This window comes from Sorex fumeus, unplaced genomic scaffold (genome assembly GCF_029834395.1).
Source record: "Sorex fumeus unplaced genomic scaffold, SorFum_2.1 ptg000078l, whole genome shotgun sequence".
Classification (NCBI taxonomy): Eukaryota; Metazoa; Chordata; class Mammalia; order Eulipotyphla; family Soricidae; genus Sorex; species Sorex fumeus.
This window is the reverse complement of record NW_026606135.1, coordinates 3,076,433-3,100,291: the sequence shown is the minus strand read 5'-3', so window position 1 is coordinate 3,100,291 and position 23,859 is coordinate 3,076,433. Positions and strand designations below refer to the sequence as shown.

The window sequence follows — 23,859 nt, the reverse complement described above, 5'->3', positions numbered from 1 at the left end:
TTTTCTTTCAGATGTACCATTTGGGGGTGCCAAAGCTGGTGTTAAGATCAATCCCAAGAACTACACCGTAAGTATCAAAATAATATTTATGTACACCATACATTTATAAGGGATTTGAACTTACTCTTTATCTCCCATACCAGTGAGATTAATGACCCCTATTGTTTTTAACGGGAATGGAAAAACAAGTAAATAATTAACTCATTGAATGTTTGGCTGTTATAAAAGGTCACCTGCTTAATGTCAATGTCCTTTTTCATTTTCTTACTTGGTTAAAAGGTAATGGCTTTTTATTCCCAGGTACTTAATCTGCCATTTATATATATAATCTAATATCTGATCTCATTTTTTAAACTAGAAATACCTACTTCATGTGTTGTGCTGAAGATTACATAAGGAGATGTTTTGAATGTCTTAAAAATAGAAAATATGGTGAAATTTATTTCGTCTCCCTACTGGCATGTCTGTCAATTTTTTTTTTCTTTGTAGGATAATGAACTGGAAAAGATCACAAGGAGGTTCACCATGGAGCTAGCAAAGAAGGGTTTCATTGGTATATATTGCCATGTGGTTTCTCCCCATAGAGTTGTAAACTTCAAAAAAAATAATTGTCTTAATTTAATCTCCTGCTTTTATATAGACATCCTGGGATAGAGTAGCTCTTAAAAACTACTTCTTTTTTGTGTTACAATGGTATCGTGTTTTTCTTAAAACATGGACAAATATGTTATCAGAAGCTTAAACAGACCTGTTCTTTCAAAACAGCAAACACAGTGGGGATAGGGATATTCAGTTTAGTCAAATTATAAAATGTTTGCCCTCTTGCAAATTAAATTAAATTCTTCTTACAAAACATTTTATGTATATAAAATTGATGGTGTGACATTTGATGAGTAATCCCACAACTTCAGTTAGTAAGCAAAGTAAAATCTAGTTTTTTATCCATGGTAATTTCATCATCATAGGAAATTAGAGGATATATATATAATTTTTTTTTCATTATCTGAAATGAGTTTATCTTAAAAACTGGTTCAGTGCCTTTCCCTTTGCCCCTCAGGTCCTGGCATTGATGTGCCTGCCCCAGACATGAGTACAGGCGAGCGGGAGATGTCCTGGATTGCCGACACCTATGCTAGCACCATAGGGCACTATGTGAGTACCCGGAAGAAACCCTGAAGGCTTCATTTTCTCTCTTCAAGAAGTAATGTGATTTATTATATAGAAATGGAGTATGCAATGAGTTTTTTACCTCCTCTTCAATCATAGTTTTAATTTGCGTATAGCTTATCTTCTAGTTCTCTATTCTTAAATTATAGATGCAGTGAACAGAGGTTGAACTTTTAATGTCACCCTATCCCAGATACTGGGTTGGAACCCTTGTTTTTTTGGGGTTTTTTTGGGGGGGTGGTCAGTCTGGCAATGCTCAAAGGTCACTCCTGGCCCTGCACTCAGGAATCACTTCTGGCGGTGCTCGGGGGACCATATGGGATGCTGGAAATCGAACCCGGGTTGGCCGCGTGCAAGGCAAACGCCCTACCTGCTCTACTGTCACTCCAGCCCCTGGGTTGGAACCCTTGAACAGATACTCTCTCAGAGGACAAGACATGCTACTAAGACACTAGAAGAAGGAAAATAAGCAAGCATTTAATTCTGACTTCTCTTAAAGAGTTTTCATTTAAAGGGGAACTAAGAAACACAAGAAAGGAAGGAATAGAAATTATGGAGGCCAGAGCGATAGTACAAAGGGTAGGGTGCTTGCCCTGCACACTGCCAACCTGGGTTCGATCCGTGGCTTCCCAGATAGTCCCCCAAGCACTGCCAGGTCTGGCCCAAAAACCAAAAAGAAAGAAACTATAAAATGAGGGGCCAAAGAGATAGTACAGCACATAAGGTACTTGACTTGCAACAGCCAGCCTAGGTTCAATCCCCAACACTCCACACGATCCCCTGAGCCTCGTCAGGGGTGCTTCCTAAGGGAAGAACATGGCAGCTAGAATAGAAAGTGAGGGTAGAAAGTAAGAGGCTAGTGAAGAAGAGTTAGAACATTTTATTGTCCTGTAACTGACAGTGAGGACTTTGTCCTGAAAACATGGAAGCCAGTGAAATACTAGTTATAAGCTAGGGTGTAAAACTTCTCTGTGGAGTGGCATTTTCTTATTTGTTTACATTTTTAGGGGCAAGAGACTATATAGGAGCTCAAGAGAAGTTAGATTGATCTGTCTTTGAGATGTAGGAAAGAGCAGAGATGTGTTTTAGCAGGGGAAAGCACTTTTTTTTTTAAAGACATGAGAAATACCTAAAATTCTGTATTATAGATGTTGAGGGCCAGGGCGGGCTGGGTAGTGGAGGTTTTGAAAAGAGACCAACTTTGGTTATTAAATTATCCATAGAGTAGTGGTTTTGAAAGCAGCCTGCCCAGGGAATAAAGGTAGATAATGAGGAATAGCCTCTAGTTAAGAAATTGGCTCTACCTTGGGCACACTGGTGGTGTGTAGGTGAGGCATATGTATATATCTAAACCACAGAGCCAGTAGCGGTGTAAGCATGAGACCAAACTGCAATAACCAAACTTGCAACTGTGCCTGTTAAGGAGCCAGGCTGGTGGTGGAGCGGGGAACCTGGAGACAGTGGTGGAGGGAAGTTGACACTGGTAGTGAGGTTAGTGTTGGAATATTTTAGGCCTGAAACTCTGCTATGATCAACTTTGGAAAATTTTGTTTTTCTTGAGGGAGGGAGGGAGGGAGGGAGGGAGGAAGGGAGGGGAAGGAGGGGAAGGGGGGGAAGGGGAAGGGGAAGGGGAAGGGGAAATGGCCCTGGCTGAAGGGGAGACACCTTCGAAGGTGTCTGTCCAGAGAAAGGTTTTTTTGTTTGTTTCTGGGTTGTTTTTTGTTTGTTTGGTTGGTTGGTTTTTTTTTTTTCTTGATTGTTAAGATATTCCTCAAGTTTATTTATTTTTTGGCTTTTCGGGTCACACCCGGTGTTGCTCAGGGACAGTATGGGGTGCCAGGGGATCCAGTCCAGGTGGATCACATGCAAGCCCCTACCTGCTCTACGATCTCTCCAGTCCCAGAAAGGGGGTTCAGTTTGGCTTGTGGAAAGGTCAGCGTTGTAGAAGAAGAGGAAACCATCCTTTCCATTACTTCATTTACATACATGAACATTTAGCTCCTTTTGTGAAGCCCCGTTCTGATGAACCGGCGCTGGAGGCAAAGTGTTCTCTTTGGGCTTCCAGGACAATTAAGTATGCTGGGAAGTTTAGCAGCTGGCACCTTGCCTGACCTCAAACAGAATTGCTGTCAGCTCCAGAATTTTTATTCTCACTGTTTAAAAGCTTTTGGCCTCAGTTTGCAATTCTGTATTCATAAGTATTAATTATTCATGAAAGAAAACTGTGGGAAAGCTACTAATTCCATAAATCACTTTACTGGACTATTTTTTCCCTTGCTTTAACTCTTTTTGTTGGTAATTATAGAAGTAATACAATTCCACCTTCACTCTATAAAAGTGTTTAAGGAATACAAAGATTTGGGCATTTATTAATGCAGGCATTTGAAATAAATGATAATGCAGGCATTTGAAATAAATGATAATGCAGGCATTTGAAATAAATGATAATGCAGGCATTTGAAATAAATGAAGGTGAAGACACGGGTTTGGAAATGAAATACTTTAACCAAGTATTTTAAGGCAGCACCAAGACACCTTGTGCCAGAGAGTTAGTGCGTCTGTGAGGCACCTCCCTTACACACATCTGACCTGCGTTTCAACTCCCAGCACTGCATATAGTCCCTAAGTCCCACCTGGGTGGAGTAATCCCTGAGTGCAGGATCAGAAGTAAACTCCGAGCACAGCCAGATGTGGCCTCAAAACCAAAAGTCTTTCCTCATTTTATATTGATTTCTTATATAAGATAATGTTCTAAGGCTAGGGAGGTAATACACAGGTTAGGGCACTTGCCTTGCATGTCAGATCCCTGGCATCCAGAGGGTCTCCCAAGCAAAAAGCTAGGAGTAGCCCTTGAGTACTTCTAGGTATGGCCCAAACCTACTACTTTCCATCCTTGCTATCAAATAAAAAAAAACCTAGACTTTTTCCTGTGCTATTCATGGATTTGTCTATGACATACTATTCTGTCTGCCGGTTTTGTAATATATTTGATGTCTTGGAAAGGAAGCCTACTTAATCCCTTTTCTCCTTTTTCTCTGGTTGTGCTTGTTTTTCTGAAGAATATTTGTACTCCATTAATTCGAATTATACCAAAAGATGGGGCCAGAGCGATAGTAGGTCACTTGCCTTGTACACGGCACCCTGGGTCCCAGTACCCCAAATGAGCTCCTGAGCCCTGCCAGGAGTGGTCCCTGAACACAACCGAGTGGGTCCTCCTGCCACCCCACAGAAAAAGACTATCAAAAGATGGATATTAATATTAATAAAGACTATTCTCTAGCTCCACTTCTCAGACCTAATCATTGTTACTAGAGGGACTTAATTCTACATAAGCATGACTGTCTCACAACAGTTACCTTTTTTAAAACCCAAATAATATCCAAATATATAAATTAAATATTTTAATTCTAGAAGTATTTTGATTTTTGTTTTTATTTTTTAGCTTATATGAAACATGCTCTGCAAACTATCTTTAATATTTTTGTTGTCCACCCTTAATAGGTGAACTTGGATATTTTATTTTTGTTTTTATATTGTTTCGTTTGGAGGTCACACCTGGAGGTGTTGAGGGCCTACTCCGGTTAGAGGCAGTTCTCAGGGGACCCATAAGGGTTGCCGGGGATCAAACCCACTTGCAAGGCAGACACCCTTCCCGCTGTACTCTCACTCTGGCCCCAAAATATTTGTCTGTTTTGGAGACTGCACCTGGTGTAGTACTCAGTACTACACCAGTTTCAGTGCTCAGGGATCACACCTGGCTTTATATTTAAGGGACTCATGGTGCTGAGATAGAATGAGGTTTAACTTCATGTGTGGGGCAAGTGCCTTCACCCCTCTTACCCTCTGACTCCCTGCAGATACCTTTTTTGTGTGTCATTTTTATTGAATTTCTAGATTAGTTTGGCGAAAGTATATCTTAACCGCATTAAATTGTCCTGTTTTGGTCACATACCCAAGTTTGTAGATAGAATTGGTGGGGGCAGAGCAGTAGTACAGCGGGTAGGGCATACACCTAATCATATATTAATCTCCTAGGGCTTAAATTTTGTGGGAGGAGCAATAATTTTCAGCTGAACTAATTCTTTTTATGAAAGTGTCATTTGTGTTTGCTATCTATTAAAGTTTGTTTGGAGGCCATAAATAGTAGTGCTGGAAAGTAGGGACTTGTTGGGGGTCGGGGGGCCCTGCTCCTGACTTAATGCTCAGGTGTCACTCCTAGTGTTACTCCAGCGCCTTTGAACTGTCTCCTTACCTGGATGTTAAAGTAAATTCTTGAAAACCCTGCTTTTTCCTTGAGGAAATCTCATCTATTAATATTTTCTTGGAATAGAAGTCTGGAAAAGTCTCTGTTATCAAGAGTGAACCTTAATCACACACTCCTCCTGAGCATTAGTTAAACGAAGGAAGATGTGCTAGTCATCTTAGTCATTCGTTGCATTGGTTCCTCACAGGTACAGTCCTCGACAGTTTACTGTAAGTAACGTCTTACTGTTTACTTTCTCTTACAGGACATCAATGCTCATGCCTGTGTTACTGGTAAGCCCATCAGTCAGGGTGGAATCCATGGACGAATCTCTGCTACTGGTCGGGGAGTTTTTCATGGAATTGAAAACTTCATCAATGAAGCATCTTATATGAGCCTTTTAGGAATGACACCAGGATTCGGAGATAAAACATTTGTTGTTCAGGTGAAAATTCTGTTTGCTTAAAATTTTTTAATGTTATTAGATTGGTAATTTTTTTAACTTGATTTATTTTTTCTCAAGTTTTAGAAAGGGTTTTTTTTTGTTGTTGTTGTTGTTGTTTTTCTCTCTGGGTCACACCCGGCGATGCACAGGAGTTACTCCTGGCTACACTCAGGAATCACTCCTGGCAGTGCTCAGGGGACCATATGGGATGCTGGGAATCAAACCTGGGTCGGCTGCGTGTAAGGCAAATGCCCTACCTGCTGTGCTATCTCTCCAGCCCCGAAAGGTTTTATTTTCTCCCAAGTAATACATCCCCTTTTTTGAGTTTCGCTATCATTACTGTGACTAAAACCACTTTAAATATTTTTCAGGTACATACAAAACTGTGAGACATCTCAGATTTGCATAATTCAGATTTCAATTTTCCAGAAGAATTTACTTGATATTTGGTTATTTTAATGCTATTTTAAAATAGAATTGTTATTCTTTCCAGTTAGCAACTTAACCTTTTTATAGCCTGGGACATTTGGTGATCAGGGAGTAATAACCTCAGCAATGACTGGGTTTCAACGTTTGAGTTCCATATTCTTAAACTTAGAAATTTATTGTCAAAGTATTTGACAATTACTTACTGGCTAACAGAATAGTCAGAACAGGTCAGAATAGTCAGGCACTTAAAATACTCTGCTAACTTTGTTTTTTGTATCGTGCATAATTGTTCACAGGGATTTGGTAATGTGGGCCTGCATTCTATGAGATATTTACATCGTTTTGGTGCTAAATGTGTTGGTGTTGGTGAATCTGATGGAAGCATATGGAATCCAGATGGTATTGACCCAAAGGAACTGGAAGACTTCAAGTTGGTACGTTAATCTAGTATCTGTAAACTTGGACTATACTGAATATTGGAATGTGAGTTATGTTCTAGGGGCTGGGAATGTGGCTCAGTCCATGCAGAACTTGTATTCAGAAGACCTGGGTTCGATCCCCCATTGCACACAAAAAAGGGAAGTTTTAGTGAAATCTGTTTCCATTGCTTAGAAATGTAATTTAAATAATTATTAATAAATAAATCTTCATGTTATTGATAGTGAATATAAACATTTAAACTCTAATTCAGCTATTCTCATATCCAATCAATTCCAGCAACATGGATCAATCCTGGGCTTCCCCAAGGCAAAGCCCTATGAAGGAAGCATCTTGGAGGCTGAATGTGACATACTGATTCCTGCTGCCAGTGAAAAGCAGCTGACCAAGTCCAATGCGCCCAGAGTCAAAGCCAAGGTGAGATCACAATAGAGACAGGTTCAGTGACCGTAGAATGTTATGGGTCCAGGAAAAAATTATTGGCGGGGCTTGAGTGATTATACAACTAGTAGGGTGCTTACTTTGCATGCTGCTGATCTGGATTCAATCCTTGATATCCCATATGGTTCTCTGAGCACCACAGTTCCCCCCCCAAACACACAAAAAAGTCATAATTGGACACTGGAGAAATTGTACAGTTAACAGGATGCTTGCCTTCATGCATCTGACCCGGTTCAGTCCCTGGCACCCCATTTAGTTTCCTGAACTTCCACTTTTGAGTGCAGCTAAGCCAGGAATAATCCTTCAGCATCACCTGCTGTGACCAAAATTTTAAAAATAACTAATAAATTGTGGGTTTCCTTAAAAAAGAAAAATTGCTTTGTTAGTATATACTTTACCATAAAAATTTACCTACGTGTACAATATATTCACAGAATTATGCAACCATTGCTATAGATGTCTTCCTAAAACTTTGAGCAGTAGTCAGGTAGATAGAAAAGTGATGGTATTTTTTATGTATTCTACAGAGCAAGGTAACCCTTGCAGTTTAATTTTAACTGGAAGTGTGCTTCTCCCATCAGCCCCTGCCTGTAGATGCAAATCTCTTGGCCTTAATGGAAGGAATTTGACAATGTTACTGATATTTCTGTGTTTCTCATTCTTTTGCAGATCATTGCTGAAGGTGCTAATGGACCTACAACTCCAGAAGCGGATAAGATTTTCCTGGAGAGGAACATTATGGTTATTCCAGTAAGTCTTGTTTGCCAGGCTCATATTTACTTGGCATCATAATTGTCTTTTGCAAGGAATTAAGGGAACAAGAGGCATGTGATTTCCCCCAAGCTGTAATGAATTCTTCATTCCTTGTTTTGCTTTAGAAAACTAGAAAAGCATGGTTAGTGGCATTGACTTGTCAGGAACTAGAGAGATAATAGAAGGGCAGACACTTGGCCTGCATATAGCTGCAAATCTGGTTCAAATCTCTGGTCATGTCAGAAGTGGCTCCTGAGCCCACGGTCAGGAGTAACCTTAAAAATAAATAATAGGCCTGTCAGTTTTTACTTGGTCTGAACATTTTCTTCCAACTTAAAGCTCCTTGAGTATATACTTAACCTTTTAAAGAATTCAGTTATAGGAGCTGGAGCAATAGTACAACTTGTAGGTTGCTTATCTTGCATGTGGCTGACCTGGGTTTAATCTCTGGAATCCCATATGGTTCCCCAGCCACCCACCAGGATTAACTCTTGAGTGTAGAACCAGGAGTAACCCCTGAGCATTGCCGATTGTAGGCCTTCTCTCCTCCCCCCAAACCCCCCCTCAAAAAGAGTTCAATTACATAAATTTATATTGTGCTAGAAATACTATTCTAACTTAAACTCTAAAGATTCTTAATGATTCTTAACCTGATGCATTTGGAATACACCTTACTGCTTTATTCAGAACATGTGTTTTCGTAGCTGAGTATGGTGCCTCTACTAAAAACATTATTGAAAATTAGAAATCCTACAGATTTTTTGATGCATTTTGAAAGTTTCTTGACTGAAAACACCCAAAAAAATCAATTTGAGGGCCAGATAGGACAGCAGGTAGGGTTTTGCACTGCATACATGCATCGCCACTGCCTGCAACCCCCACCAAGCATAGCCAGGAGTTCTCTCTGTGCACAGAGTCAGGAGTAAGCCCTGAGCACTGCTAGCTATGTTCCCCGCCTAAAAAAAAAAAAAAAATTACTAAAAAAAATCAGTTGGAGGTCCTGAGGTGTGTGGCTGGTGTTGACGCTCATAACCCTGCATGCCTGAGGGTCCTGTATTTGATTCCCAGAACCACCCAAAACGAGTTTGATTCGACTAAAGTAGATTGCCCTTTGATGTTGTGGAATATACCCTATGAATAGTACAATCAAGTGGTTATTCATCAAGCAGTGTTGTCTGAGAATTTCTTTGATAAAGAGGCTCTAACCAAACTTTATCAAATGTATCTAAAATGTAGTCCAACGTTTAATCTGCTTTGATTTAAATGAGTTTTTATGTTTATTGTAAGCTGTTAGTAAAAACTGGTCTCCTCATTTCCTTGATTTCTCTTTTTTTTTTTTTTTTTTTTTTTTTGGTCTGTATAGGATCTCTACTTGAATGCTGGAGGAGTTACAGTTTCTTACTTTGAGTGGCTAAAGAATTTGAATCATGTCAGCTACGGTCGTTTGACCTTCAAATATGAAAGAGATTCCAACTACCACCTACTCAGTAAGTTCTCATGATTTTTCCCTAAGAAATTTAATCTTCTGAGGGTTGAGGTACGGCTCAGTGATGGAGCATATTCCTTGCTAGGTGAGCCTCCCCTGAGTTTGATACCAAGCACTGCAAAAATAATAATTAATGGAGCCAGCCAAAACCGAGCTGGGAAAGAAAATTATACTTAAGCAACTAGTTGGTTACCAATTTGTAAATGAGTTTACAAAAAGAGTTTAATCACAGAATAGAAAACTATATTCTGTCTTGTGAGGCTCAGACCAAAAATAAGCAATTTCTTTATAGTTGTTCAGTATATTAATCTCTCATTTATACACAAGTGTATGTCTGTAGCATCTGTTTACATATTTCCTGAATATAAAATGTACAAATTAGTAACATAAGGAATATCATTTTAAACCTGGAACTCCTATTGCTATTCATTCATTTATTTTAGTAAAGAAAGACCAAGCTAGTATCAAGAATATTCTGAGTCACCTGATGAGAAGACTTTTCCTTTGACTAGAGTAGCCTCTAAAGTTAACAGTAGGATTTTCTTCAAGCTGAAATAAGACCAGGACCTCCAACTGAGCTTCTGTGCTCAGCCTACTCAGAGAATCTGGGTGAAGTGTTCCATCTATTTCCGTTTCTTTTTCCTTCAGCATTTTTCTTTTTAAAAAGAGCCAAGGAAAAACCCTGGTGATGGGTGTTATGGAAACAGAGTAGTGACCTAAATTCACATTCATATAGCAATTTGGCAGAGTGCTTTATTCCCTCTTTATTCAGTCTAACATGATTAGCCCTTTAATATCAGCCATGTTAGAGGGCTCTAAAGCGCTTAGCTTGGGGGTGAGGGGTATAGTTTGGGCTACTTTCCCTTCTACTTTTTCCTACTAGCAGTATTTTACCCTGATCTCTTGGCTTCTTCCAGTGTCTGTTCAAGAGAGTTTGGAAAGAAAATTTGGAAAGCATGGTGGAACCATTCCTGTTGTACCCACATCAGAGTTCCAAGACAGGATATCGGTGAGTGTGTTTATGATAGAGTTTACAGATACTACTGTTTCCCTCTTCAGACCTGACCGATTGATTTACTTGAATTGCAGTATATAATCAGCATAACAGAAATTATATGAGTTGTGTGTATTATAAAAGTTGTGTGTACCTTTTCCTTTTGTAATGTTCTAAAAATGGAGTTCTAGTTTAAAATGAATCATCAGTGAATTACTTCTGCTTTTGGTCTTTCATAATATAGATGACTCAACAAGAAGTTCTAATGTAATTGTGGAAAATATGTATCCTAACTCTTTAAGTTTCAGAGAAATAGAAATAGAAATAATTAAAAAGTAAACGTACTAATATGAAAAATTGAATTTGCTGTGTAGAAATGGGTAAGAGTTAAAACATATTATAAATTAGCTGTTGAAAGGCTGTAGTTCTGTTCAGATTTATTCTAGTAGTGCTCTGTACTTTTGTTCTGATAATGATATGCGGAGATTGAAAAAATTGAAATTCCAAACGTGTGCTGTGCTTTTACATGCCATTATAATAGTGACCTCAGTGGTGACTTACTTTAAGAAAATAGTTCTTGAGGCCCAAGCAGTAGTACAGCAGGTAGGGCATTTTCCTTGCAATGCAGCCAACCTGGGTTCAATTCCCTGTATCCCATGTTGTCCCCCAAGCACTGGCAGGAATGATTATGTTTTACTAGGTTTGGTTTACATTTGAACCAAACTTCCATTGTAGAGATAACAAGTAGGGTACTTGTCTTTCACACAGCTGACCCTGGTTGGATTTCCAGCATTTTATATGGTCCCCTGAGCATCTTTGGGTGTGGCCAGTTTTGGTGTTTTTTTTTTTGTTTTTTTTTTTTATGTTAAGGGAAAAAATATATTTTATCTTTTTAAATATTGTAATAAAATAATTTTAGATTATTACCACATAGGAAAGAATTTCCTTTTGAAGAAGTTATTCTTTCTAGTGAACCTCTCTTCTTTCTTCTCAGAGCCAACATGTGTTCTAGTTGTCTGGAATTCCCTGACCCACTGCTAGCTCCAGTATCATCACATTACTGATTGCTTCCCCTGAAAGCCCTCTCCACATGCCAGCATCCCCTGCATCTTTTGGTCACAAGTAACTTAGAATGCATTGGCAGGACCTGCTCTTACTACTGCTTTTAGATGAGCTGCTTATTTTGGTTTGTTTCGTTTGGGGGCCATACCTGACAATGCTCTTGGCTAACTCCTGGCTCTAAACTTAGGAATGATTTGTGGTATTGCTTGGGATCATATGGGATGCCAGTGATTGAACCCAGGTAGTCATGTGCAAGACAAGTGCCCAACCAACTGTTTTGTTACTCCAGACCTTTAGATGAGCTTCTTGCTCCTCCCTGTGGTCATCCCACATCATATAACATGCCTTGTATATAAGTCACAGCATTTTTTTTTTCTTTTTGGGTCACACCTGAAGATGCTCAGGGGTTAGGTTACTCCTGGCTCTGTATTTAGGAATTAGGCCTGGTGGTGCTCAGTGAACCATATAGAATGCTGGCAGTCAAACTCAGGTCGACTGCTTGCAAGGCAAATGACCTACTGCTGCACTATCCTTCTGGCTCTAGGTCACTGTAATTTAAACCATACACTGAAGTATGGGAACAAGACAGCCAGCCAGTTTAGAAAGACAGACCATGGTGACTTTTTATCCTTATATAATCTTTTACCAGATGTCCTTATTTTCACAAGCTGAAGTTCACTACTGCTAATTTTAGATTCTTGTGTCATTAATTACCTCTTAATGACTTGCTTCTTGAATTTTTTGCCTTATAATAAATGTTGGTTGTAAAACTTGTTTCAGTTCTCTCCCTCCCTCTCACTCCTTCTCTACCCAATCATACTCTGCCACCACCAGAGCCTGTATCATTGATCCTATCATCTTTTCACTGTTCACTGTCGCTCATTACTTCTAATGTCTGAAGTGTCTCAGCTCCTGAATCACTTCTATTTGAGTTCAGAATTTTGGCAGTCTCATTCAGCCTTATGTTTGTTGTTTTGCAGGGAGAGTTTTTTTTATTTTTGTTTTTGTTGGGGGGATAGCACCGGATAGATAGGCTGGAGCGATAGCACAGCGGGTAGGGTGTTTGCCTTGCAAGCGGCCAACATGACCGACCCGAGTTCGATTCTTCCGCCCCTCTCGGAGAGCCCGGCCAGCTACCGAGAGTATCTCGCCCGCACGGCAGAGCCTGGCAAGCTCCCTGTGACGATTCGATATGCCAGACACAGTAACAACAAAGTCTCCAATGGAGACGTTACTGGGCCCGCTCGACCAAATCGATGATCAACGGGAGGGCCTTTACCTTTACCTTTACCTTACCTTTTGTTGGGGGGGGGGCACCTGTTTAGTTTTATTTTAGGTTTTTTTGTTTGTGTTTTAGCTTTTTGGGTCACACCCAGTGATGCTCAGGGATTACTCCTAGCTTTGATGCTCAGGGATCACTCTTAGCTTTGCACTCAGGAATTACTCCGGGCAGTGCTTGGGGTACCATATGGGATACCAGGGATTGAACCCTGGTAGGTTGCATTCAAGACAAGCACCCTACTCACTATACTATTGCTCGGACCCTTAGCCCAAATTTCCTAAGTAAAAGAAATGTTCCAGAGCTGTGTCTTTAATGAATAGAGTGTTAATTGGATAAAGTAAAATGTAGAAAACTTTTGTTGGTAATTCACTTGTTTTTTTCTAATCTGACATATCAGAAAGTACATTTTATAACTAGATATGTCAGGAGTAGTAGAGATAGTTAATTGTTCTAAAGTTTTATAAAGTCTTCTTAAAAATAGATTAGCGAAATCTAGTGAGACAAATTGACAGATGATTGGCATAGCAAAAAGATAGCCTTAGGCTCTTGAAAAATAAATTCTAAGAACTACAGATTTGAGGGGAGGACACTAGGCAGGATGTGATTCAGGGGCATGGGTTGGGGGGCTTGGGCACATTGGTGATGATGAGGTGACGTCATTGGTATATCCGGGCCATAAATGTCAATGCCATTGTAGACACATTAATTATAACAAAATTTTTAAGATAAAAATACAAATTTTTTCGACTTTGATCCGTTTTTTTCATCAGCAGTATAATGAAAGCGCTGCTGATAGGCAGAATCCCATCTCCACTGCCATCAGAGGTTGTTGCACTCTGACATAAATGTTGCTGTGGTGTGTCTGCATCTCAGATAGGGCATCAAGGTACTAAGCAGAAATTAAGTACGTCAAGCAATTCTCTTTGACTGTATATTGACTCTAGGATCCTTTACCTTCTTGTTGATAAAACATCACTTTGGCTTTGTTAAACTTATATGTTCTTTTTTCTAATAGGGTGCATCTGAGAAAGATATCGTGCACTCTGGCTTAGCATACACTATGGAGCGTTCTGCAAGGGTACGTGTACAGTTGCCGTTTCTGCCAGTTAGGTGAAGTATACGTTCAGCTGTGTCATCTCAGCTGCCAGTCTGCCCATGTGGTGATAGAAAGTAGCAGTCTATATGTTTCTCATTGTGTGTAGAAAAATCCATGCCTCTTCAATATTAATATTAAGTGTTGAAATGTTTTCAGATAGTCAAATATGTGTTGATTTCTTAATGAGATACAGCGAGCATGTCATAAATGTCAGATGAACTTGCTCTAAAGGGCAGAGAGACTGGTTCATGTAAAATTCTGTAGAGCAGTTCCTTAATGCCACCAAGACAGTAAAAGATTAATTCTAGAGAGTTAGTCCTTTCTAACTCTAGATTGTTTTACTCCCTGAGTAGTTTCTCTTGTGGGCCAAGTTCATCGCTGAAGTAGTAGCGGTAACTTGTAGCAGGACCGTACATCTAGCGTATTTGTGGATGCTTTAGACAAAATAGTACTCATTGTATCATCTCCTTTTTTTTTTTTTTTGTCCAGCAAATCATGCGTACAGCCATGAAGTATAACCTGGGATTGGATCTCAGAACAGCTGCCTATGTCAATGCCATTGAAAAAGTCTTCAAGGTGTACAATGAAGCTGGTGTGACCTTCACATAGATGGATAGTGGCTGGCTTCTACCCTTCCCTTTTCACCTTTTCATCGCGACCTATCACAAGTTTACATGTAACCACAGAAATCTCTTTCTCTCATGACTTATTAAATAATGGACACCATTCTCAACAAGCCAATCCAAATCAACCCCTTAAGAAGAAAGAAATTAAGGGTAGGGGGATCATGTATAAAAGCTAATGAGTGTGAAAGTAGAAATCATCTATTCCAGAGAGCCTTTGGGTATTTTGCCTTTAAATAAAAAGTCTTTCATCCAGCTGTGCTGCCTTGCTCCATGGCTTTTTCCCAACCCAGAGCTATGGCCTAGGAAAGCACTTATCCAAGAGTAATCAGTTGCTAGCTGCTTTAACTCTGGACAAGTCTGAGATGTGCTGTAACTTTTAACATGCTTAAAAAGCAGGTGTGGCGTTTTTAGAAGGTGGCATGGTCCTCAAGTGAGTTATTGATATTTTACATCAGCATAATAACTCAGTTTTACAAGTTACAAACAAAAATAAAAGCTATTTCTCTTTATGCATTTTATTCTTTTAGAATAAAATAAGTACATGCTGCTGTAATAAAATGGCCTTTATCACTTAACAGCCTAACTTTGACTAAGCAGTGAATGCCTATATAAACATAATGAACGGAAAAAGCTAGTATTTTTATAACATATAAAACGGTATCATTTATAGCTTAACAATCCTGTGTTATTGTCCAGCAAATATAAAAAGCCCATTGGAGAGTTATCTTCATACAAGCAAATAACGGACACTATTTTTGTTAAGATTGTTCGAATTTACTAAGTAATTATGACATATAGTCCAAAGAATGCAGTAACCTCCTTATCATGTTAATTAATTGCTTTTCTCTTTGGGAGATCTATTGTGTTGACTAATTGAACAATAATTCAAGTAGAGTGTCCCAGAAAGAAAAACCATGTGATCTCCTTGTTTGGAGTCTAACTGGCGGCTCTCAGCATTGCCAGGGGCCCCCACTCAGCCTGACTTTGTGTTCTCTTTTAGAGGTCTCACATTCTGCACTCAGCATCATTAACAGTGGGCAGAAAATCTTTGAGTGTTTTATTTGGGAGTTATTTGGCCAGGGTCTTCTGAACAGTAGTGTCCCAATGAAGTACTAGATTATTATTTATGGACGAATGAGCTTTTTTTTTTAAAACAATAATATCCTTTCAGAAATTTCTAACTACTTTGTAACTGCATGACTTATCCTGATGACAAACGCAGTTATTAAAAGTCTACCTTTTCCAAAGCTTATGGTTTCTTTTCTGTGTTTTTGTATGTGATATCTTGGTAGATAATAAAACCATAGTTGGGTTCTTGAGTTTATAGCCACCTACATAATTTCTTAACAATATATTGTGAACTGCCCAAGTTTTATTCTTAAGTTCTATTTCATTCTGTTAAGTATTGTCAATGGCTGTCTTAGAGAAGATGTTTCCATGCTTAAAGCTGATCTATGAGTAATTTTTAAGTGCCTTTTTTTTAATGAAGATGGTTTTATTGTATTAAGAGTTTTTTGTTTCTCGGGGACTTGGACCACACCCAGTGGTACTCAGGGCTTTTTATTTCCGGTTCTGTGCAAGATAGAGTATTAGTCATAAGCAACAGAACTGGATGGTGAACCTGATTCTATCACTTAGCTTTTAGTTCGGAAAAAACATTTGCCTGGACTTGTGTCTGTTTTACCCCAAGTTTGCCTTAACATCATTCTAAACATCAAGTCAGTAGAGAAAGCTGCACCATGGAGAAAGTGAGCCCTTACTGAGCTGAGCATGCTGATGTCTACTTGCAGGAGATGTGCTGAAGTGTGTTGGGTGTGAGTGATAGGAAAACAATTTTCATAATACTTGAAACAATACTGGAGGGCAGTAGATTTAGATCAGTAGCACTGCACTGTCCTCCCGTTGTTCGATTTGCTCAAGCGGGCCCAGTAACAAGTCTCCATCGTGAGACTTGTTGTTACTGTGTTTAGCATATCGAATATGTCACAGTAGCTTGCCAGGCTTTGCCGTGCGGGCGAGATACTCTCAGTAGCTTGCCGGGTTCTCTGAGAGGGATGGAGGAATCGAACCCGGCTCGGCCGGGCTGGCTGCACTCAAGGCAAACACCCTACCACTGTACTATTGCTCCAGCCCTATTTAGATCAGTACTGATCAACATTGTGCTAAAAGTTCTCTCCAGAGCAATTGGTCGCATCTGAATTGGGAAGAAGTGAATATTCTGTTTGTTGAAAATACTTATATAGAGAAAATACCATGGAATATGTATACACATAACTGCTGTGTTTACCTTAGTGCTGGCACTGTATCCTTGGGCCCTGGCACTGAACTACCCAGCCTATCTGGTCAAAGATCAGCAAGACTGGTCCTCATGCCTTCTAAGTACTATTTGAAAGGGTTCCTTAAAAGGGGATGGGAGGGTGTTTTTATGCACCATCAGTGAGCAATCTATAAAGGAAATAAAACAATTTTATTTATAATAGCATTCAAAAGAACAAAATATCTTCCGGTATAGTTTTAAAAATGTAAAAAAAATTTAAACTATCACTCAGGGCCAGAGTGATAGTACTGTGGGTAGGCCACTGCTATCTATGCACACGACTGACCAAAGTTTAATCCCAGCATCCCATATGGTCCCCCTGAGCACTTCCAGGAGTGATCCCTTAGTGCAGAGCCAGGAGTAACTCCTAAATGCCGCTAGGTGCACCCCCCCAAACAAAAAAAAAAAGAAAGCACCTCAATAGAAAGAAAGCTCACATTTGTAGGTCTTAATATTGTTTTAATAGTCTTAAGAACAGTTTAGAGGGGGCTGGAGCAATAGCACAGCGGGTAGGGCGTTTGCCTTGCACGCGGCTGACCCAGGTTCAATTCCCAGCATCCCATATGGTCCCCCAGCACCACCAGAGTAATTCCTGAGTGCAGAGCCAGGAGTAACCCCTGTGCATCGCCAGGTGTGATCCAAAAAGCAAAATAAATAAAATTTTAAAAAAGAAAAGAACAGTTTAGAGATGTAAAAGCCCAAGGGCCAGGGAGATAACTTAGAGAGCTAGACCACATTCTTTATCTTCAGAAGCCCCGGCCGTCTTCCACCATATGGTTCCCCTAAAAATTAAATTCCAATGGCCATTTTTTGTTTTTCAAAAGTTAGAAACCAGAGCAATAGTACAAGGGGGTAGGGTGCTTAGGCCTGCATGCGGCTGACCCATGTTTTATCCGTGGCATCTAATATGGTCCTCCAAGCACTGCCTGAGTATAGAGTCAGGAGTAAGCCCTGAACAATGCAGGGTGTGGCCTAAAAAAGTTGGAAATCTAACCCAAGAATTAATAGGAATTAAGTTGACTCCTAATAAAACAATATTAAGGAAAAAAGTCTTAGAAGACACTTCAAAAATACTACAAAGCTACATAAAACTGCTACAGTTGAAATGAGAGCTTATAAATATCAGGTCAGTTGATTTTCAACACTGGTGCCAATATTAATAACTTGTATTCATTTCCTAGGGTGACCTTAATAAAGTGCCACAAATTGGATGGCTCAGAACAACAGAACTTCAGAGGCCTGGAAGATGGCTCTGTGGCTGAAAGTGCTGGCTTGGCAAGGTCAGGGCTATGAGTTTAAGCCCAGGTGCCACCCGGACACCCTAGGGCAATCCTGGCAGCTCTTCTATTAAGGCTCCCTACTAAGAAGGGACAAGAAGGTGGTTCAGTAGCAAAAGTGCCTAGGGCAAGCATGAAGCCTGGGGCTTACTCCCTGACGTTTGTTGCATGCATGTAGGGAATCCTGAGTTTCCCGATGAGGGGACGTAAAAACTTGTAGTCTGTTCTGGGGGTTATAGGATTCAGGTATCATTCTCCTGCCCTGAAACCTGTAAGGGAAAATGCTACTAAGTGATTATCAGTCCTTGTCATTCTTTGGCTTACAGCTGCTTTACTCCAGTTTCTTGTTTTGTTTTGATGCCATACCCAGCAGTGCTTGAGATTTAATCCTGACACTGTGCTCAGGGATCACTTGTGCAGGGAACCATATGGGATGCCAGGTCCACAGTGTGCAAGGTGAGCACCCTATCAGCTCACCTACCCTACGATCCCTCTGGTGCTCTACTACAGTTTCTACCAACCATCACATAGTCACGCCTCGGTGCCTCTGACAGTGACAGCAGTCATACTGGATTAAGGGCCAATCCAACTCCATCGTGATCTTTTCCCCTTGTTGCAATCACCAAGGGTCATAATAGCACACCCTGACTGTGGCGCACACACATTTTGTGCTTGCAGGAGTCTCACATCACGTTTCAGTGCCCACACTCAGCCACAGTTGCTGTGAAGGGTTCCACCCCTTTAGTTGAGTTGCTCATTGGAGCTTGCTGTTATGCTGAGTGGGGGTCATACCCCTTCAGTTGTGCACATATATACCTGACTATCTTTATGCATATTAGAAAATTGGAAATGGCTTGCAGGGTCAGTTCATGGCAGAGCTGTCAGGATTTAGCAAAGACTGGGAAAGATTTCATTTTCTCACCTGCACATAACCCTGTGTGTGTGCATAGATAGAAATTCCCAGAAATATGTTGGAGTACCACCACCCCACACCCCCGCCCTCTTTCATGTCTTTTTCCCACCACCTCATAAAGCCAACACCTGTGAAATTATAGTGTCAGGGCGATAGTACAGAGGATTGGAGCATGTAGACCTGAATTTAAATCCCAGCATCACCAAGTCCCCAAAGCAAGCTGGGAGTGATCCCCCAAGCACTGACTGTACCAGGAGTAGTGTTCTGGGTGTGGCTCCAGAACAATGAAAAGAATTGCCTCTAAAGTTTCTGAAAAACAGGGACTGGAGTGATAGCACAGTGGGTAGGGCATTTGCCTTGCACACAGTCGACCCGGGTTCGATTCCCAGCATTCCATATGGTCCCCTGAGCACCACCAGGGGCAATTCCTGAGAGCAGAGCCAGGAGTAACCCCTATGCATCGCCATGTATGACCCCAAAAAGCAAAAATAAAGTTTCTAAAAAACACCCCCCATCTCCAGGGAGAAATAAAGACACACACACACACACACACACACATGTGCACACATGCACAAAACTATACACATAATAGCCACCATCACCCTTTAGGTCTTTTTGGAAGCCACCAGTAAATAAAAATTGTCTGGGAAAGAGACTGAGGAGATTATAATCCTGCCCACTCTTTCCATGACTGCCAGGCTGGCATTTGTGCAGACTGTGGCTGTTGATTTTTAAGGGACTGAGGGCACTGAAGAAGAGGGTGGGGTAGGGAATGAGATTAGAATAAGGAAATGAAAACGTCACAGAGCTTGTTCTTTTTAACAAGATTTTGTTTGACCAGAACTTTTACATTAGTGTTTCCTGAATTGCTGCAAGTCTAGTTAATTTTCCAGACAAAAGTTGATTCTACTTTTGCCAGTATTCTCACTATTGTTAAAGAGGAGAGAATTTCTGGAGGAAATTCATTTAGTTTGTTAGGGGTCAATATTCTATTCCTCATTGCTCAACACGGAGTAAACAAAAAATGATGGATGGTGGTACTTGTTTTAGAACAGCAATGGCAGGGTAGAGTAAAGGGAACATTGGGAATGTTGTCCAGTCTGTTTGTCTTTTCATCTAGTTCATCAGAGCCTATGGTCGTCCTTTGTGTGACTAGTTCACATGCAACTCACCATTCAAGTTCAACATGAGCTGGTCTAGAGCCTGTCTAGCAAGAACTGTCCACAAGTAATTCTCCTCCAGGCCAAAGCAATGTGCAATTGCTAGGAGAAGTTCTAAACATTTTTAGTTTATTTATCTTATGGCCAAATAAGAACAAAGTTTGCAAACTTTGAGTAGTACTTATTTAGAAAACAGAATTGAGTAAGGTAAAACATGCGCTCCATGACCACATTTTGAAATCTCAGTGTATTGCTTTTAAATTTACAAAGCATCATAAAATTATGTGATTTAGAAGATGAAGATTCCTCATATTTCTGTACACAGGTTTGTGTGTGTGTGTGTGTGTGTGTGTGTGTGTGTTTTGCTACCATTTAAAAATATTTATATCAGATGGCCTAGAGCGATAGTACAGTGGGTAGGCCATATGCTTTGCATAGGGCTGACCTGAGTTGGATCTCCAGCACCTCTATGGTCCCCCAAGTTGACCAGGAGTGATCCATGAGCACTGCCAGGTTTGGCATAAAAAATCACTTAATCCCCGTTATTCATCGATTTATTCGAGCGGGTGCCAGTAACGTCTCCATACATCCCGGTTGCGTGCTAGCGTAGCCCAATGGTATCTGTTCGTTCTAGGAACATGCAGAGCCTCAAACCGATCATTTAGGGTCTTAGTGGCACAGAAAAACATTTAAATATTATTTGCAGAGCCAGAGCAATAGTACAGTGGATAGGACATTTGCTTTGCACACAGCTGACTCAGGCTCAGTGCCCAGCGTGGCTTGTAGTCCCCCCAAGCACTGCCAGGAGTAATTTCTGAGCATACAGCCAGGAGTAAGCCATGAGTACTGCCAGGTTTGGCCACCCCCAACCCCCGAAAATGATTTTGATTTGTTTTAGGACCACATCCAATGGTGCCCAGAGCCAGCTCTGTGTTCAGGACTTGCTTCTGCGGTGCTGTGGTGGGGACCATGGAGTAAGCACAGAACGCACACTCAGCCTACTGAGTTATCTCTAGCCCAGGCGTTTCCAGTAGTTTGTTGTCACAGATATGCCACTGTGAATCTCTGTGTTCACCCTTTGAACATTGCATGTACCTATGTGTACCTGGAGAATAAGGCCTGGTAAGAGCGACTGTCATTCAGAGAGGGTGTTAGTAAGGTAGTAACACAAAGCCAACAGCAAAACAGTGGGAGAACCAATTCACACAATTGCCTTGGGGCTGGAGAGGTTGGCAAGGGAGGGTCCTTAGGAGCGGGAGATGGGGACTGGTATGTGCATCACCAATATAACAGTATAAAAAAAAAATCACAGGACCTCAACACAAAATTAGTTTTTATTATTTTAAAAATACAAAGAGGATGTTAATTTCACTGCTACCCTCAATGCCCTCAGCCTCCTGAGTTTAGGATCTGATTAAAGGAATTAAAAAGTTCCTATCTTGGGGCCGGAGCAATAGTACAGCAGGGAGGGCATTTGCCTTGCACACAGCAGACCCAAGTTCGATCCCCGGCATCCCATATGGTCCCCCAAGCACTAATAGGAGTAGTTCCTGACTGCAGAGCCAGGAGTAATCCCTGAGCATCACTGGGTGTGACCCAAAAAGCAAAAAAATAATAATAATAAATAAAAATAAAAAGTTCAGATCTACCTATACCTAGACAGTGACAAATATTCCAAAGCTAGGGCTTTGGATAGTCCTGAGCGCTTCAGAAACCTGCACAGACAGAAGTATGTTACCTTACTTATTCCATCGGAAGAGCACCTTTTTTAATGTTAATTCAGAGCCAGTAATTTCCTGTAAGATAAATGATTTATGTCATCCTTGCTTTTACAAATTCTTCCTCTTTCTTTCTTTATATGCTTCATGGTTTTGGAGAAGAGGACCCCACGAACTTGCAGTCAAAGAGAAATGCTTTTACTCAGCACAGTCCTATTTGTTTCCCATGTCTTATCATGAGCTTGTAAGGGCCTGGGCCCCAGGCAGCCCAGATTCCCACCCGCAACGTGCTCTGCATGGAGCCGCCTGCTACTTCCTTGAAGCTACGTGCTTTCCTCTTCCTTCTTTACCGAATTATTTTCCCTCACACTTTCCAGGAAGCTCTCTCCACCGTACTCAATGGGCTCAGTACAAACACAGGTTCTTTTAGCAAGATTTTTTTTGTCCCTTTTCCTTGTTTGTTTACAATAAGCTGGGCAATGTTGCCAACTATTTCAGTGTTTCTATGCAGACGTTTGCGGGGTGTTCCTTTTGAGCAGTACCCACTCCTTTCAGGCTTGCAATATCAACCTTTCCTATAGGTTGCTGCATGTGTGACTCGGAGAAAACAGCTCCCAAGTTTTCTGAAAGACCAAGAGAACATAGATTGGGGCCTCTCCTCTCACTCTGTGTTGGTCATTTTGGTGAATTGCTGGAAAACAGAAGCTCCATGTCTTTAACTTTTTCCTCCCCAATAAAATTTTTTAAATTAGAAGGGTCAGAGAGAGAATACAGCTGTAGGGTGCTTGCCTTGCATGTGGCTGACCCAGGTTCTATCCTCAGCACCCCATATAGAGATCCAAACCCTGCCAGGAGTAAGCCCTGAGCAGAGCCTGGTGTGGCTCAAAAATCAAGATATTTCAAAATAAAAAATTTAAATCAGAGGACTGGAGCGATAGCACAGCGAGTGGGGCATTTGCCTTGCACATAGCTGACCCAGGTTTGATTCCCAGCATCCATTATGGTCCCCCAAGCACTGCCAGGTGTAATTCCTGAGTGCAGAGCCAGGAGTAACCCCTGTGCATCGCCGGGTGTGACCCAAAAAGTAAAAAAAATAATAATTTAAATCAGATGCTATTTCCCCATTCTTTTGACCTTTATGGTACTGACTCATTGTGACAGGAAGCAGAGAAGATCTAGCTCTCTTGCTCACCACTGCCCACTAGCACTTACCAGGCCTGACAAAAGCCTGCAAGAGCAGAGATGACAACAGCTTCCCCAGTCAATACCGATGATTGATTCTTCCTTGAGCCATCAAGTGACCAATTCTGTAGACACGCTTCTCAGAAGCCTTCTGCGGACAGTGAAGCAGCCCAAGCAAGCTGAACCGACCCAGCAAACCTTTCAATCAAGTTAGTCTCTTCTCTTCCCTGTGTCCCAGGAGAACATTTCAAGAATGTTCAAATTTGAATGACTCAAAGAACATGGACGTGAATTAGTCCTCCCTTGGAGTGTCCTTGAAGCACTGTGTCTCACGGTTAATTTATATTTTCTCTGAAATGCTATTTAAAAAATAAACACTAACAAATCTTCAGAGCTCCTTGCTGACATGAGAAAAAATCTTTTTCCACCCCCTCCCCCCATGGGTGTAGAGTAAGAGTGGTTAGGCTCGACCCAGTGGGGGCTATTCCTGACTCTGTGCTCAGGATTGTCCTCTGGTGGTGTTCGGTGGAATACACATGGTGCCAGGGATTCAAACAGGTTGAAGCTGAGACAGCCAGCCTCATGCAAGGCAAGTCCCTCACCCCCGGTACTACCACTCTGGCCCCTAATATGAGAAATCTTTATGGGACAACAATACATCTGACAATTCCTCATTCCCCACAGTGCAGACCTGCTGGCCCCACTCTGCCAAGGGGCTGCTCAGAACATGGACAGTTATTCCCACCCAAACAGGAATAAATCCAAGGCTAGAGGTGCATAAGTCACAGGTTTTTATTGAGATTCAAAAAGAATCCTGGGGCATGGTGTTT

The 23,859-nt window shown here is 41.0% G+C and overlaps 1 protein-coding gene across 1 annotated transcript in view; it reads left to right on the top strand.

Annotated features, from left to right (window-relative positions):
- Positions 1-15,712, top strand: part of GLUD1 (glutamate dehydrogenase 1) — a 36,979-nt gene extending 21,267 nt beyond the window's left edge. Inside the window, exons 3-13 of the mRNA XM_056130428.1 lie at positions 12-67; positions 490-553; positions 1,058-1,152; positions 5,676-5,855; positions 6,581-6,718; positions 7,002-7,139; positions 7,833-7,913; positions 9,280-9,403; positions 10,320-10,411; positions 13,756-13,818; positions 14,326-15,712. Of these exons, the coding sequence (XP_055986403.1) occupies positions 12-67; positions 490-553; positions 1,058-1,152; positions 5,676-5,855; positions 6,581-6,718; positions 7,002-7,139; positions 7,833-7,913; positions 9,280-9,403; positions 10,320-10,411; positions 13,756-13,818; positions 14,326-14,445 (1,151 nt within the window). The 3' untranslated portion in view covers positions 14,446-15,712. The remainder of the gene's footprint in view (positions 1-11; positions 68-489; positions 554-1,057; positions 1,153-5,675; positions 5,856-6,580; positions 6,719-7,001; positions 7,140-7,832; positions 7,914-9,279; positions 9,404-10,319; positions 10,412-13,755; positions 13,819-14,325) is intronic.
- Positions 15,713-23,859: the final 8,147 nt, after the last annotated feature.